The sequence below is a fragment of the Malurus melanocephalus genome, unplaced genomic scaffold (assembly GCF_030028575.1).
Source record: "Malurus melanocephalus ecotype Western Australia unplaced genomic scaffold, MMel_1.1 scaffold_934, whole genome shotgun sequence".
In the NCBI taxonomy this organism is placed as follows: domain Eukaryota; kingdom Metazoa; phylum Chordata; class Aves; order Passeriformes; family Maluridae; genus Malurus; species Malurus melanocephalus.
Genome location: NW_026624166.1, coordinates 87,413 through 102,786, shown reverse-complemented (window position 1 = coordinate 102,786; position 15,374 = coordinate 87,413). Strand labels below are relative to the sequence as shown.

Sequence of the window (15,374 nt, the reverse complement as noted above, 5' to 3'; positions counted from 1 at the left end):
ACAAACTCGGAACTCTCAGACATGATGGCTCCCTTTGCACAGCCAATCCAGCATCCTCCTGCCAGGCACCTCGTGGGTGCCAAAGAAGGGATGGGGAAGGGAACCAGGCAAGGTGAAGCTGCCAAAGGGCCCTGCAGCAAAGAGGTGCCCATTGCCCGGCCACTTCCCTCACCCCATGTGAGCCCCCTGAGCCAGAGCCCTTCAGGAGCTCAGGGACAAGGGGACCCTGGCTCAGTCCCAGCCCTCRGGCACTGCCAGGCTTGTGCTTCCCATCCAATGATGCCCAGAGCCAGGCGTGAGGCCAGKGCCACCTGCTCCACCCCAGCCAAGCCCCAGCCCGGGCGAGGGTCGCTCCTGTGCCAGGCTGTGCCGAGCTGGGGGAGCAGCAGAGCTGGAGCTGCACCCCCAGCCCCAAACCTGCGGGAAAACTGCACCTCACCCGGAGCCATGAGACCCTCCCGGCCCCATCCAGCTCCAGATCCCAGCCCCGGGAGGCAAATCCAGCACAAAACCCACCCGAGTCGGTGGGGCTGCTCCACACGGGAATATTTCGCCTCTTGGCTATTGTTTAACCAGTGTGAGGAAAGGGAAGAATTTATTGTCTCTGAATGCAGAAAGGTGACCCTGGGATTTGTCGGGGATGTGGATGTTACAGAACACTTCATCAGGAGACTTCCAATAGTCTGAAGTAAACTGTGATTGGGAATAAAAATAATAATAATCCACTTTCTATGGCAGAATAAAGTAACTAAATATGGGCAGTGAGATGCTCCCTCCCCAACCTCTCTGGCATTTCAGGAATGTAAACAGAGGGGGGTTTTGTTGGGGTTTTTTTTTTGTTTTTAGTGGGTGGGGGAACAGAATCAAGCGACCAGACAAAATGAAAACAGATTCTCAGCTCAGTCCCATCTCCCACAACTGCTACGACAACTCTATTAAAGTGCATTTCAGTATCACCCCTCAGGAACCTTACACACACAAACCTCCTCTCCTCCGCAAGAAAAGGGAATTCAAGTTAATACTCCAACACGTTTAGCCTTTTTATGGATTTCTGCTTTTCCCCGTCCCGACTTTGTAGCAACATCACTTTTTTTTTTTTTTTTTTTTGTTAGACTGGAAACACCCCATCCCCAACAACACTGTGAATTCAAGTGCTCACGTCAACTGTCAAGGGCAACAGTTCTGGACACAGCACACTTGATTGTACAAGCAACACCTTAAATCACAATCAAGAAACGTGGGCACCTCGCCCTCCGAGGGAGCAGCACGTCCCCCTCCACCATCCATAGCATCATATGAAAAATAATAGTTAAAAAAACCCAGCACATACTTAGCTATGAACACCGTTATGTACACCGGCTCCTGCTGCAGATGCGTGAACTCGTTAGTTCTCAGTTTTATTGTCCTTTCTAGGAGCAACTGAGCAGTCACTGTTGTCTCCATTTAAATAAAACAACTCAGAGTTGAAATATATATATAGATATATATATAAGCATTTTTTCTTAAATAACATATTTACATCTAATAGAAAATATAACTCTAGAGATAATCTTTCCAACGAAATGTAAGACGTGAAAAAAAAAAAAAAAAAAAAAAAAAAAGTTAAAGAAAAAAAAAAAATATCTAAAAAAAAAAAAAAAAAAAACAAAAAAGAGAGGCCCACCAAGCTCTACCAAGCTTTTGTCTCAATCTGACTGAAGAAAACCCCAGCACCACCTCCACCAAACTCATCGCTTCTCCTTAAAGAATCCTTGGTCCGTGCTGCTCTCCTTGATGGTGACGGTCAAAAAGTTAGAGGTCACATCAGTTACCACCACCTTCTCCAGGTTGTTGAGAGAGGGGCTCCAGGACTCCTCCTCGGGGTCCCCCAGGATCCTGGAGACGGGGATCCTGGCGATGAGGGAGGGCCGCCCCGCCGGGCCCCCCACTCCGTCACGGTACAGGCTGCCCACGGCCCCGGGGCTCACGGCGCCGTGCAGGAGCTTGGGCCCACCGGGGTCCAGCCCYCCCTGCCCCTTGGGGTCCAGAAAGTCGGCGCGGTGCTTGGCCAGGCGCGGGGGGAAGGTGTCGGCCCCCGGCTCGGCGCGGTTGGGGCCGGGCAGGGCTCCGGGCAGCTCGGGCTCCTGCCGCCGGGCCAGCTGGATCACGCTGTGTCCCGAGCCGAACTTGGCCGCCCCCGCCGCCGCCTCCTCCATCTTCCTGGCCTTCAGGTAGTCCCCCACCTTGTCCCCCGGCTCCCCCAGTTTCCTCTTGGAGGCATCCAGAGTCTCTGCCAGGTCCTTGTAAAGCTCCTTCCTGGGCTTCGGGCCCCTCTTTTTGGGAGTCTCTCCGGGTTTCTCTTCCACGCGGATCACCCGGTCCCGGATGCTGTCTGCCTTGGGGGTGCTGCTGCTGGAGCTGCCCTGGGGGGCCAGGGCTATGTTTCTCAGTCCTTCCCTAGCCCGGGATGTGGAGCCCAGCTCCTGGGGGGATCTRCCAGGGTACGGCACCCGGATCCCCCTGGAAGAGTCACTGCGGAATTCATAGGTTTTGGCTTTGGCTTTTGCCTGGGCCTGCAAAGAAGATAAATCACCCAGTGACTTTATTATCCTGCCATCCGGCTGTGTAATTACAACTTACAAGAGGCCACCTTTGAGGGGAGCATCCTCCGAGGGGGCCAGAGAGGGACCCCTGCTCCGGCACGCAGCCCTCGTGCGCGGGCTCCGGCCTCCTTACCTTTAGCAGGAAGGTTTTGGGCTTGGGGCCTCGCTTTTTGGGCCCGTAAAGCTCCATTTCTCGCTCCCTAGAGGTGTTAAAAGAACCAAAGCTTCAATTCAGCATAGCTACAAGACAGCCACATATTTACAAGCGCAACTGCTATAGCTAGTAAAGGCCTTGTACCTCTCCTCGAAGGCTGCGAGCAGCCGGGCATCCAGGATGTTCTCCTCGGGTTCCCAAGTGCTGTACCTGGGGGGGAGGCGGGACGGAGAGAGGGAACAGCGTAAGGAGCCAGGAGGGGACAAGATTAATAAAATAAGAACTAGGGACACGAAGGGAGGGAGCCGGTTCCCGTTCTGTCACAAAGGGGGAGCAGGGGGTGCAGCAGCATCCCCCCGGCCCCCGCCGCAGCCCCACGGGCGACTTACTTCTGCGACCAGCCCTTCCATTTGACCAGATATTCCATGCGGCCCTGCGGATGGGAAGCGAGGAAAATAAATATGCGTGGAGCGAAAACCGCGACAAACCGCGACAAACCGCGACAAACCGCCCCGCAACAAAGGTCCCCCCGCAACGCCCCGAGCAAGGAGCGGAACACGGGGCGGAGGGGCAGCAGGGGGGATGCAACAATGAAAAATAACGCCGATCTAACACACCCCCCTCCCCAGGCGCGGATTTAACACGGCCCCCCCCCCAGGCGCGGGGCGCGGAGGGCGGGAGCGGCGGAGCGGAGCCCGCCCCGCGGCGGGGGGAGGCAGAGCCGCCCCCAGCGGGCCGGGGCCGGGGTGCGGGGGGCCGGGGGCGCGGCGGAGGGGCCGCGGGGGGCACCTACTTTGCGGATGCGGCGCTTGAGCAGGGCCTCGGCCGCGAAGACGCGCTCCCCGACGGCCGAGAGCTCCATGTTTACGCGGCCGCTCGCAGCGCAGGGGCGGCCCCGGCGCAGCCCAGACCATAATACTCCGCCCGCTGACGTCACCGCGGCCCCCCCGCGCCCGCGGAGCGCGGTGGAATATTCCGCCCGCGCCGCATTGGCCCCGCCGCGCCCCGCCCGCCGACGTGCTCCGCGTCCCGATGGGCGGGGGCGGCACCGCGCGGGACCCGCCCCCCGCCACGCCCACCGCGACACGCCCCCGGGACACGCCCCGCTCGGGGGGACGGCCCCGGGAGCGCGGGAGGGGGCGCGGAGCACAAAGGGGGCCCGCGGCGCGGGGAGGGGGCGGGATGGGGTTCGGCGCCCCCCGGGAGAGGTTCCGCGGCWCCCGGACGGTGCGGGCTGGGGGGATCCGCGGCCCGGCCCGCCTAGCGGTGTTCGGACAAAGGGAGTGCTGTCAGGGCTGGGAGCGTTCCCGCACGAATCCCGTCCCGGTAACGGCGGAGCCGTCCGCGGACAGACGCGGTCGCGCGTGCCTCTCGGTGCCACCGCCACTGCGGGAACGCGAATCCTTCCCGGCACCGCGGAGACGACCGGCAGAATGAGGCACCGCGGGCGCTGGTTTCTCCGTGCCGGCAGCCCCCGGCTCCGATCCCGGGGAGGAGGARAGGTGACCCGGTGCCAGCGGCCCGGCCCCACGCAGGATTTGGTCCATGTCTCGCGTTACCTGTCAGCAAACTGGCGTAGGCACTGCGAGGCTGCCAGCCGGTACCGAGCCCCCGCTGGCTCCCCTCCCCGGCTCTGCCTCYTGCCCTGCATCGGGAGACATCGCCTTCTCCCCGAGGCGGCCACGGAAGAACGAGACCCGTGCGAGTCGCGGGAAACCTGTGCAGCCCCTGGGACACTGGAGGTCCTACGCGACCCGCGAGTGGGCAGGGTCCCAAACCGCCCCCCGCGCCGTCGGTGGGAGGATCGTGGGGGGCGGGCAGCCCTTCAGCCCCGTCCCGCGGAATGAAGCGGTTTCCGTGTCCACGGGCAGCGCCGCCGCCCGGGGCCGCCCCGAGAGTGGGACCGCAGCACCACGGCACGGGGCTGAGTGGGCTCCTGCGGCTCCAAGACGAAGCCTCTCGTGGATCTTCCCCTCCTGCCCCCACCTCGGTCTCCCCTCCGCTAAGGAGCTCGAAGCCGAGGAGCACCGCTCTTGTTTCCWCCCCAAGGAGCGTTGTTTCCCGGGRATCCCGCGTGTCGCCGCGTCACCCGGGCTCGCAGTGGCGGACACGAGTGGGGTTTTGGGACCCCGCGAGGAGCGCCGACAACTGGAGCCCCGCGGCTCCACGCGGGACTCAGGGGCTCGTGGATCGCRTCTCCACGGGCAGATCCCTCCTCCCACAGCTCCCGGCGGAGGTGAAACCGCGCTCCCGGGAGAAGGCGGGAGGTTCCCACTGCGCGGCTCCCGTGTATTCCCACACCACGCTTGCAACTCCGCGGCCGCGGGAGCCGCCGTCACACGCGGATTTTGCGTGGCGTGGCCGGGCTGAGGGGAAGGGCAACCTCCGAGGTCTCCCGGCCCCCGGCGAGCTGCGTCCCGGGAAGATTTTCGTTAATGTTGAATTAATCGTTGTTAATTAAGGCTGATCGCGGGGCGACTCGTGAATTGGCGTGGACGCGGCTCACTGGTTCCCGTTCCTGGGAAGGTGCCTCGTAGCGGGCAGAGCCGGCGGCACTGGGCGCAAGGCCCGGCGGAGGGCACGGGGCTGGGCTAGGATCGTGTCCCCGCGGCACGACCTGTGCGTTCCCGTGGCCGTGGGGCAGCTGCAGCTCGAGCACGTCGATGTCTGTCCGGCACCCTGGCTGCCGGTGCTCCCGGTGCCGGTGGGAAGCGCGGATCCGAGGTCGCGCCGCCCCGTACCGACGGCACACGGGAGCCCTGAGGGGCGGCGGAGCTCCCGACTGAGCAGGTGCCGCTGCCCCGCCGCCTGCGCGGAGCCCCGCGGTCACCGGTAGGCAGGGCTGAAGAGGGGAGAAGCCGAGCTTCTGGCTGCCTCCTACGAGAGCATCAGCGGAGAAATAACTTCATCGTCCCGCCGTAATCCACGCGAAACCCGCGCGGGGCTGGGGCTGCACCCTGGTTGAGGTGCGGGGGGGGACAGGGACAAGGCAAGATGCAAACGAGAACGGAGCGGGGAAAGCAGCGCGGAGCGACCGCCGCCGCGTGGGAACCGCCCGCAGCCCCCGCGCGTGGGTGAGCCGGGGCCGGGGCTGCGGCCACTCGTGGGGTCTTGGCCCTGAAGGAGAAGCGCGACAGAGCTGCTGCAGCCGCGCCGGACGAGGCAGMGGCGGGCGGGACCGTAGCCAGGCAGTTCCTACCGCTGCCGAAGGGTGTCCGGGGACCCCCGCGCCCGGAGGCGGCGGCACTGCGGGGACCCCTCCCGCACAACCAAGCCACCGGGAACAGGAACCGAGCCGGGGCATGGGCAGTCTTCCACGTTCCTGGGGACAACGGCAGGAGCTGCCCGGGCTCCCCACGGGCTCTCGGCCGCSTCGGGCCGCCCATCCCTGCGGCTCCCGTCGCCCACGCCGGCCGGGACTCGGTCCTGAGGTTCCGGGACTCGGAGCCGACAAGGGGACAGCTCCGGACCGGCGAAAGTGTGTGCCGCCGCGGCAAACCCCGTTTACGCCCATTTGGCTTCAAATCATCCTCTCGGCTGCGGGGTCTRCGCTCCCCCAGCCCGCACTCGTGCGATGATCTCTCGGGGCTCAGGGGGCCGCCGGGGAGCAGAGTGCCCGRCTCCCCCCGCGGTTCTCGCTGTGCGGGGGCTTCCACGGCCGCGAGTTTTGCAACGAAACCGAGCGGCTGGAGCCCCTGTCGGAGTCGCGCGTGGCGGTGGCGGGGCTAGCGCCCGTATCTGAGTGTGGCTGAGCCGGGAGAAGGGGACGGCGGGGCAGACCTGGCTCCAACCCAACCGCCGGCACCATCGATCCTCGCACCGCAGCGGGGCAGTTCCCCGCGACTCCCGTGTGCTCTGGTGGCCGTGTTTTAGAAGCTGTTCCGTCCCACGGCCACCCGCGTCCATGGCGATAGGATCCAGAACAGCTCCCAGCCCGACCTGACYGGGTTCCGCGGTGGCGGAGGATACCGGTGCCCCTCAGAGACCTCTTCATGTCACGGTCACGCCCCAGCGTGTCCCCATCTCCGGGTTGATCTGAGCACGGTCCCGATGCTGGGACCGCGGAGGGGAGCGGGCGCAGAGCAAGTGGCGCCCCGAAAGAATCCCAAAGCCTGCTCGCCCCCGAACCGATCTCCCAACCGGGCTGGCCCTGGGGTCCCAAAAAAGGCATCCGGCAGCCCGGGTACCGCCGCGCAGGGCRGAGCGCACCCCGGAGCCACTTTCCACGCGAGTTCCTTGCTTGCCTGGACGCTCCCCTGAAYACTCGGGGAGGTCGGCACCGCGTTCCGGGTCAACCCAGCCACCCGGTTCGGCTGCGGGTTTCTCCCGGTTCGGTTCCGTTCCCGAGCCGCTCAGGAAATTTATTCTCTGAACTGGAAGCTGAACGGAGCCGGGAGGAGCATCGGCACTTCACAGCCCCACGGACCTGTACCRGGCTGTCCTGATGGGTGGGCGCGGACTCAGGACCCCGCGGCACCGCCGGCACCGCCGGGTCACGGTCCTGTTGGAGACTGGGGCCGCAGCCTGGCCCCCGAGACGCTGYCTTTTCGTTTCCGAGCAGCTCGGGGACAATTGGGAAGGCAGGGACCGGCTCCGACCTGCGGGACCGCCATCCCATATTGAGCCGGGGTTGCYGCAGGGTAGCGCGGGGGTATCCGGTCTGAGGAGGGGTGATCTCGGGTGCACCCTTGCAGCGACGACGTCGACGGTCCACTAGACCCCAAAAATTCCCCGTGACTTAAAGTTTTCGCGTCGAGTTGTTTGTCATCGAATTCACCATCAGGCAGGGCTTCCCCGGCGGCTCCGGAGGCGACGTGGAGACGGGAGGCAACGYGCCCCGGTGGACACGGCTCATGCCCGGCCGACGCCTGGTACGGCACCGGGCACGGCTGCTGCCCGTTCCCCGGGGACCGAAGGGGGCTGGGCAGGGCAGTGGACGAATTTCGGCATGGAYGGACCCAGAGCGAGCAAGAGGATGCCGGCTTCAGGGACTCTACCGAGCACCTGGGCAGGACAACTTCTCTCTGCCCCGTTGATCGTTATCGGCCGGTTACGGAGGTTTTGGCCAGTCAGCAAAAAGACCGCTCCGAGGAGATGCAGCTCAGCGCCCGTCGCCAGTCAGCCACGCCGCCGCCCCGGCACCGAACCGCACATCCTCCCCACGGCAGCCGGAATTGAGGACCGTGGCGGCCGAGCCTCCTCTGATGCTCCACGGACCCGTCCGAGAAGCGGCGGGCGAGGCCCGGCTTGGTCCCGGCGGCGCCTCAAGAAAACGCGGCACTTCCCCGCGCGTCCCCGCCGGCCCGGTGAATTCCAGGTGCTTTCCATAGGTGGCACCGTCCTCCTGGAAATGGCGGCTGCGGYCTCTGCGCAACCGGCGGCGTTCTCGCCATCCCAGGGGGGCACTGCCACCYCCTCCGCCGCGGGCAGCCCCCCGCACCCCGGGTTCAGCAGGGCGGAGCGCCCGCGGGAGCCCTCGGGAGCTGTGCCAAGCCCCGGGGCGAAGCGCGAGGAGGTTTTCCCTCTGCTGTCACCACAAGAAAGAGAAGCCGCCGTTCTTTCCAGGAGCCAGACCCACCAACTTTGGGGATTCTCTCGCATCGGTGTAACTCGTGGGAGAGGCCCACGCGTGTCCYGGAGCCATCGGCTCAGAGCTCATGGGGACGGCGTGCCCTGAGCCCGCGCTCCGGCGGGACTGAACGGCGGAATCCCCACGCGGTGCCCCTGCGGGGAGCGCCCACGGAGCGCCCCGACGGCAAAGAATCCGCTCTCCGATTTCCAGGCGTAGTGACAAGCACCCGGAGCCCCTCGTCACCCGCKGCGCTGCAGCTCCGCGGGTCACCTCGAACCGCCCGGTCGAGGAAAGTGCCGCTCACGGTGGCGGGGGCCCCGGGGGGTGCCGTTTATCGCCCACTCTGGGCGCCGAGCGCTCCGCACAAAAGATCTTTTGTTCCTGGGGGTTCTGAATTTTTGCTCATTATTTGTAGGAACACAAACACGAGCTGTTTGCGGATGGGGCGAGAGAGGAACCGACTCGAATGCGGCGTGGGGCGAGCAAACGGGAATGTTCCGGGGCATTTCCGCACCCCGTCTAGTCGGCGCATCTCCGTCCCGCCAGCTACTGATCGCGCAAGGACGGCAGAAGGACGGATCAGCTCCCTGTAGCGGCCAAGGGAGAATCACGAGTGGCAGTGGAACGCCGTGCGCAGCCCAGCGGCGCCGGTAGCAACGGCCCCGCCGAGGGGGAACCGAGCTGGGATGTGACAAATGAGACGGAGTGCGAATCGAGCCCCCCGCGGCTGCCCGCTATCCCTTGTCCTTCACCCTGCCCGGCTCTGTCCCGGCTCCGTCCCTCCCGTCCCCACCGTCACCGCCTGCTAGCGCGCGGCCCCGCCACTTCGCTTTTAACAAAAGCAATTAGAGGTGAAGCGCTGCTTATTTGCATTCCACTTAATGACCGGCGGCGGGTTCCCGCGGCGGGCGGGGTCGGTGGAAGCGGCGGGACCGGGCCCGGTGGGGCGGGGGCGCGGCCGAGCCCCGCCCTCGCCAACGCCCCGCCCACGGGCCCCGCCCCSCGGGCCAAGGTAGGCGCTGTATTTAGGTTCATGCCCTTATATGGTGATGCGCGCGGCGCCCCGCGGACGGCGCGCACCATATAAGGMAGCGGTGCCGGGGCCCGGGTGAGCTGGTGAGCGCTGATTGGCCCGCCCGTATCGTAGCAACGGCTCTCCCGGGGGGAACGACCCCGCGCCCCCCCCTCCCGACCGGGACCCCCGCGGGAACCGAACGGGACCGCTCCGCTCCCACGGGAGAATCCCGACGGGACCCCCCTTAGTGCCTGCCCCCACCCCGCCCGGTCCCGGGGCCGCCTCGCTGCGCCTTCCCGCCCCGCGTCTCCCGACCCGCCATCTCGCCACCGGTCTGTCGTGAACACCGACGGCACTTGGGAGCCCACGGCGCTCTCGAAGTGCGCCGGGACCATCGCTCCTCTGTGTCCGCAATGCGGGTCACGGAGGAACACGACCGTGACCTGCTCCACTCGCGGCAGAGCACCGGGTGTGGGACCGCGGGCCGAGACAGCCGGCGGGACGGGRCGGTCCCGTTGTTCCGCGGAGCGGAACCTTGCGCGGGCAGGGGGGGAGCGGGGAGGCAGGACCCTACACGGACTCGGGTGACCCCGATCTGAGGCACAAAGATCGGGGGACGTGACTGAGGTGGGCGGCCGGAGCAGGCTACGCTGGGCGAAGTATTCACAGAAGGCAGCGGCGCCCTTTGCACGATGCGCGGCGAACACGGCGCCTTCCGCGCACGCAGGCGCCACCCGTGATGCGCGCACCCACCGAGAGCCGAAGCGCCTTCCCGTGTCCAGCCGCCACGGTGCGGACCGGCCRCGGGGAGCGTTCTCCCGCTCTCCGGTGGGGAAAGCATCACCCCAACTCCGCTCCCATCATCCCGTTTTCGGGACATCCCCTCGCCCCACAGAGACACTCGCGGAAACCACGGGCGGGGAGGGAACCTTCGGCAGGGCAGGCGACAGCCGCGCACCCACGCGTGTCTGTCCCCACCCTGCGGACAGGCTGCGGGGAGCAGCCGCCGTGACGGGCGGGGGGCGGCGACACGGTGCGTGGCCACGGGGCCGAGTTTTCGTTGCGGCTTCGCCGCGGAGYCGGTGCGTGGCCGAGTCGTGTCTGCACGGTGCCGCGTGCCCGCGGCCCGATTATTTTTATATATTTTATTTTTATTTCAAACCGAAAGCAAAACCGGGCACTGCGGGAGCGGCTGCGGGGCTGGAGCTTCTCCGGCGTGTCGGAYTGCGGGGGATGACCGTCCGCCCCTCCGCCGAGTCCCCCCGGGTTCGGAGTCGCCGCTGCCTCGGCGGGCACCGGGCGGGGGCTGCGGGCATGTGCCCGGCGCTGCGGGGCCGGGAGCGATCGGGGTGGGCTGCCCCGCGCCCACCGTGCGCCGCAGGTGAGGCCACACACCGGGCACCGCGGGCTCTTCTGCGGTCCCGCCGCCCTGCGGAACCTCCGCCCGGCCCCCGCGCCGCCTGCCCCGGGGCTCCCCGGAGCGGGGGCGACCGTGAGGGTTGCGCCGCTTTCTCGCCGTGCCCCCCCCATGGCAGGATTGAGCGGGCTCCGCCGAGCAGCCATTTTCTGCMGCTGCCTCTCCATCAGAGCTCAGCCGGGCGGCAGGGCAGGGCGGCGGCACAGCCCAAGGAACCCCCCGCCCCGCTATCCTCCGCCGGGACGGGCGCTCCGAGCCCCGGCGGGCGGGGCCGGGGGTGGCCAGGCTACGCCGCCGTGCTCGCCGTGACAATCCCACCCTTTCCCCGCCATTTTGTTACCGTGCTGGCGTTTTCCCAAAGCAGAGACAGAGCGGGAGCCTTGGGAACGGGCCCCCGTTGTGCCGCGGCGGAAGCCCCCCGCGACCCGTGTCCCCGTTGCCTCCCACCCCCAACGCGCCGCACCTGGCAGCGGGGCTGGTCCCGGGACGCGCGGCCACCGGCACCTTCCCACCGGGATCGCCACGCTCCCCGYCGCGCCCCGCGCACGCAGCACCCGAGGGTCGTGACTGCCCGAGTCCATGCGGGACCCTGTCACGCGGGGCTGGCACCGAGTTCCGGGCTGCTGTCCCCAAGCGGGGGATGCCGGATAGATGTTGGGGTCAACAGCTTCCCTTCACGATGGACGGGAGAAACGGGGCTGGTCACCTCCCTGTGCCCACCCCACGGGCAGCAAAGTCCCCCGACGGGCGGGGGCACAGTCCCGTCGGGGAGGGTCCGTCGCGGGGCCATGCCGCCTGGCACAGCACCTTTCAGCCTTGCCTGGTCTCGGTGACGTTCCCGGGCTCCCCGCGGGACCAACCCAAAGCCATCGCGGGAAACCCATTGGTTGGCCCACGCGAGGCCGGGCGCCCCGTCGGGGCTGACAACACAGCCAGCCCGCCGGGGAGGGTGGCCGGGGAACAGAGCGAGGTGTCCGGGACGAACTGAGGGACAGCACTGGCTGGGCGGGGACGGACGGACAGGACAGGGAATGTCCCGACGGGGATGRCCGGCCACTCCACCCGCCGGGGGTTGATTAACCCCGGGTTGACACCAACCAGGGAGCTTCCCCGGTGGGTGAGCGTCCCTCTCCCACGGCTGCATTGCCGGCTCGGGGGAAGCGCTCGGATGTGACGCTCGGTGGGAGACCCCGGCGCGGCGGCGATGGATAGATGCCCCGTTCGAATGGGAGGGGAGCGCGGCGGGGCCGGAGCGTGTCCCGCACTGGGGCCCTCAGAGCCGAGCGGCGGCGGAGGGCGGAGAAGGGAGCGGGGAAGGAGGGGGCTCCTGCAGTGCTGCAATGCAGCGCCGCGCCGAGCCCGCCGGCCCGGCCGCGCTCCGCCGCCCGCCACTGCGGCAATGCGGATGGAAGCCCCGCCCGGGCTGGGCCGAACCGGTCCGGGCATCCCCTGCCTGCTCGGGCCGCACCCTGCCCCAAACACGCTGGGCTGCCGCTCTCCCCCGCTTCCTCGCTCCCGTTTCGTTTTCCTCCTGCCCCTGCCGGGACCGCGGGACGTTTCCTCCTGCGGCGGGACGCAGCCGGCCGGTGTCCTCGGGATCGCCCTCTCGCCTTGTGTTTGCRGGGGAGGGGGGAGTTCGTCCTGCCGCTGGCGCTGGACATCGGCGGACACCGCCAGCATCCGCTCTGGCCCCCACCAGCCCCCCGGCTTCTCGCTGCGGCTCCCCTCGACGCCGGGACTTGCGAAGCCCCCGGTGCTGCACCGACTCGGGGAGGATCGCTGGTCTCTACCCTGCTCCGTTTCGTCTTCTCCCGTCAGACTGTCGTCCCTCCCCACGTAGCCTCCGGGCCCCCCAGCGTCTCTATTCCCCCATCTCCGTCCCTCTGTCCCCGCTGAGGGGACAACAAACAGCGCTGAGGGGCCCCAGGCGGGGTGAGGGTCCCGCCTCGGCTGCTCTTGCCCGCGGTTGCCATCTGACACTCGAACACGCAGCACCGCGGCCGCTCCTCCGAGCACTCGGTAAAGGGGAGCCCCGCGCCGCCGCCGCCTCCCCGCACCCCGAGGTGCCCGTGTGCGGCGGTGTGTGGGCAGTGCCCCGGAGACAAGGGATTCGGGTTATAAAAAGCCGCTGATAAAGGCACAAACCCAGCAGGGCACGTCAGATCACGGGGTGCATAAATACCGGGGCTTAAATCTGGGGGGCCACTGTAACCCCCCCACCGCCCGCCCCTGTCCCACAGGCTCTGAATCGCCCCCCTCTCTGTTCGACTCTTGCCGCAGCAGCCTGTGGCTGGATCCAGGAATTCTCTCCCAGCCATGCCAGGCAAACCGGGTTCTGCCCTCCCACCTGGATGTTTTTTTTCTGACGCGGTGAAAATGGCACCGCATTCCAGCKCCAGCTCCTGCTGGTGCGGACTCAGCCGCTGGATCTGCCGTGTGTGCATYTACTGAATGAAAGCTCAGCCGAGTCCCTGAATTTCTTCCCTGTGAGAGCTTTACGGGCTGATCAAGATGTGTTTAACGTTCCCTTCGGGAGGCTGGGGATCCCCGCGGCTCACTGTGGGGCTCCCCGCGCCCCCCGCCATCCCTCCGTCTCTTCCGACTCCTCTCCGATATTTCAATGTCTCTTCCCAGCTACCGGAGGCTGTTCCACGCGAAAGCGGGCTCACCAGTGCCACACACCGAGCAGTACCGCCGCCCCACTCCGCCTTCGATCCCCGGCACACACGGGGAACCCTCATCGGTGGCGGTGCCGTCCCTGTCCCTGTGCCMGTCCGTGTCCCCCGCCCGCCRTGTGACACAGCTGCCGGTGGCACCGAGATAGCGGCTGTAGCTGCCGCGGAGGTTTGTTGTTCAGCTGCTCGAATGTATCCGGGGACGGAGCGATCCCTGCCCGCAAACCGAGTGCTGGCGGGGGCCCCCGGTCCCCCGGGCAGGTTCAGCCTCGGCTCCTCGGCTCCTCCTGCTGTGGTTCCTCKCCAGGAGCGGCGAAACGGGGGCACTTTGGGAGCTCGCCCTGCCCCGGCGGGGGAAGGTCTCGGGGTCCCTCAGGGGTGTTTGAGCCCCTCAGCCCCGCACCAAGCGGCTGCCGGGCTGGTTCTCTGAACACCCCCCGCTCACCGCAGCCCGTTCCGTTCTGAATCTCTCGCAGGACGCGATCCCAGCCCCCCCTCCATGCAGGTTCGCCCCTCCGTGGAACTCCAGCTCCCAGCGGAGCTGTGCTCAGCCCCCGGCTGGCCGAGATCAGCCCACGAACACAGGGGTGCTGCTGTTCACGGCCCCTGTGCCACCCCCTCAGCTCTGTYCTGATCTCCCAGCTCTGGGACGTGGCACCAGGGACTCATTCCCAGTCACGGGGACCGTGGGCGAGGGGAGGGGGGACACGGGGCAAAGGCAGGGGGAARGAAAGAAAAGTTAAATTTGTCGGCCCGAAAGCAGAGACAATGCACGGCCGAGACTTATTTGTCACATACTCAGGCATGAGATGGAAGGAATTCCTGTGATAATGCTCGTCCCTGCTCAGCCGCTGCTGCTGAACCACAAATTGCTGCTTGCAGCACAAAGTATGGAAATGGAATACATTAGATTAGACGCCTTCTTGTTGGGGCTTTGCTCTAGGATTTATTTCTGAGTCCGGAGAGTTAAAACATCTTCAAGGGGCAGAGCATCAAACCCGGAGAAAGTGGGTCTGCTTCAGGTGGTGGAGCTACAATAAGGAAAAACATCAGGAAATCGGCTACCGTGGAGCCAGTGAAAGATTTTTCAAAGCAGAGAGAGACACCCAGGGAGGGCTCTTTCCACCTCGGGTTAAAAATGGCTCAGGGTCAGGTTGAGCGCTTAAACTCGAGATAAGGCATCATTCCACCAGCCGCGGGGGAGAGGAGTGGCACCGCTGATGTCCGAGCACCGCAGCCTCTTCTCTGCGCAACCCACCACGAATCCTCCTGGTTTATCTGTTGCTGGTGGCTTCATGTGCCAAAATAACGCAGGCGGAGGAAGGACAGTGTCACGGCTGGATCCAGTGCACATTCCTGATGTTAAAATGACAACCGTCATTTTRCACCGTGCGGCAGATGGATGGGTACAGTGGGGACTACGCTTCAGCCTTCATTTTTTTCAGCCGTGTGGAAATTCTAACGTGTGAAAATTAACGTTTGCAGGCATATGTGAATATGACCGTTTATTTTGTCCTTTGAGGTGCTTCAGTGGCTTCTTGATACCGAACAAACCTCCCCTCCCTTAACCTTGTATTTGGTATTAAAAAGAACCTGTTTTTTTTTTTTTTTTTAATTTCAGAAAATATATAAAGTGTATACGTGTATATATATATATACACGAGCAGCTCCCCGAACTTGAGGAGCCCGTTCCCCTCAGAGGCACCGGCCATGGGAAGGGGCATCCGCCTCCGGAGTGGGTGCGGGATATGGGGCGGCATCAGGTCAGGGACCCAGAAATTCAGAGGGAGAGTCCCCCTAAACCTCATCTCCTGGAACGCGATGCCCAGTCTATCACAAAGGGCATTTTCGGGGGTCGGGACCGCTCTCCCCAACGCCGGGGCCGAGGGCTCACCGCGTTCCCGGTGCGGTTTGCCGCCCCTTTCCCAGCGTGCAGCCCGGAGGATGAGCCCAGCCCGG

The 15,374-nt window shown here is 65.5% G+C and overlaps 1 protein-coding gene across 2 annotated transcripts; it reads right to left on the bottom strand.

Moving 5' to 3' along the window:
• Window positions 1–1,635: 1,635 nt before the first annotated feature.
• CBX8 (chromobox 8) lies at window positions 1,636–3,672 on the bottom strand. Of its 2 annotated transcripts, none has more exons than XM_057386203.1 (5): window positions 3,530–3,672; window positions 3,126–3,169; window positions 2,881–2,946; window positions 2,716–2,806; window positions 1,636–2,552 (listed from the first exon to the last, which is right to left on the bottom strand). In XM_057386203.1, the coding sequence occupies exons 1-5, from the start codon at window positions 3,596–3,598 to the stop codon at window positions 1,728–1,730; spliced, it is 1,095 nt and encodes a 364-aa protein (XP_057242186.1). In that variant the 5' UTR covers window positions 3,599–3,672; the 3' UTR covers window positions 1,636–1,727. The 2 variants fall into 2 exon arrangements, with proteins under 2 accessions (XP_057242186.1, XP_057242187.1); XM_057386204.1 differs by having other exon boundaries at window positions 2,716–2,782.
• Between the last annotated feature and the right edge of the window lie 11,702 nt (window positions 3,673–15,374).